At 70.4% G+C, this 365-nt stretch overlaps 1 protein-coding gene across 1 annotated transcript; it reads left to right on the top strand.

Moving 5' to 3' along the window:
* Window positions 1-57: 57 nt before the first annotated feature.
* Window positions 58-355, top strand: LOC104079578 (proline-rich proteoglycan 2-like; the record flags this gene model as incomplete). The annotated part of the gene is made up of 1 exon (XM_009581657.1): window positions 58-355. A coding segment is annotated over exon 1 (298 nt), but the record flags the coding sequence as incomplete, so codon positions are not given.
* Between the last annotated feature and the right edge of the window lie 10 nt (window positions 356-365).

Genomic DNA, 365 nt, shown 5'->3' with positions numbered 1-365 from the left:
CCGCGGGAGCCATTGTCACCCCTGGGACCAAGGTCACCCACGAAGCCACCGTCACCCATGGGACCAAGCTCATCCGTGGAGCCACCGTCACCCAACGGGCCACCGTCACCCGCGAGGTCATCGTCACCCCTGGGGCCACCATCGCTCTTGGGTCAACGCTCATCCCCGGGGCCACCGTCACCCAGGGGACAGCGGCCACCCACGGTGCCACCGTCCCCCCTGGAGCCGTTGTCCCCAGTGGGTGGCCCGGACCTGGCCCTGGACGAGCTGGATGTCACCGAGCTGGCCTTGGCCGCCGGCTTATTGGGGACCTCGGGGACACCGACGGGTGACAGCAGCGAGGACGAGGACGGGGGTGGCACCCG

This window comes from Fulmarus glacialis, unplaced genomic scaffold (assembly GCF_000690835.1).
Source record: "Fulmarus glacialis isolate BGI_N327 unplaced genomic scaffold, ASM69083v1 scaffold28847, whole genome shotgun sequence".
In the NCBI taxonomy this organism is placed as follows: Eukaryota; Metazoa; Chordata; class Aves; order Procellariiformes; family Procellariidae; genus Fulmarus; species Fulmarus glacialis.
Note: the sequence above shows the minus strand (reverse complement) of the source record. Positions and strands in the feature narration are given on the sequence as shown.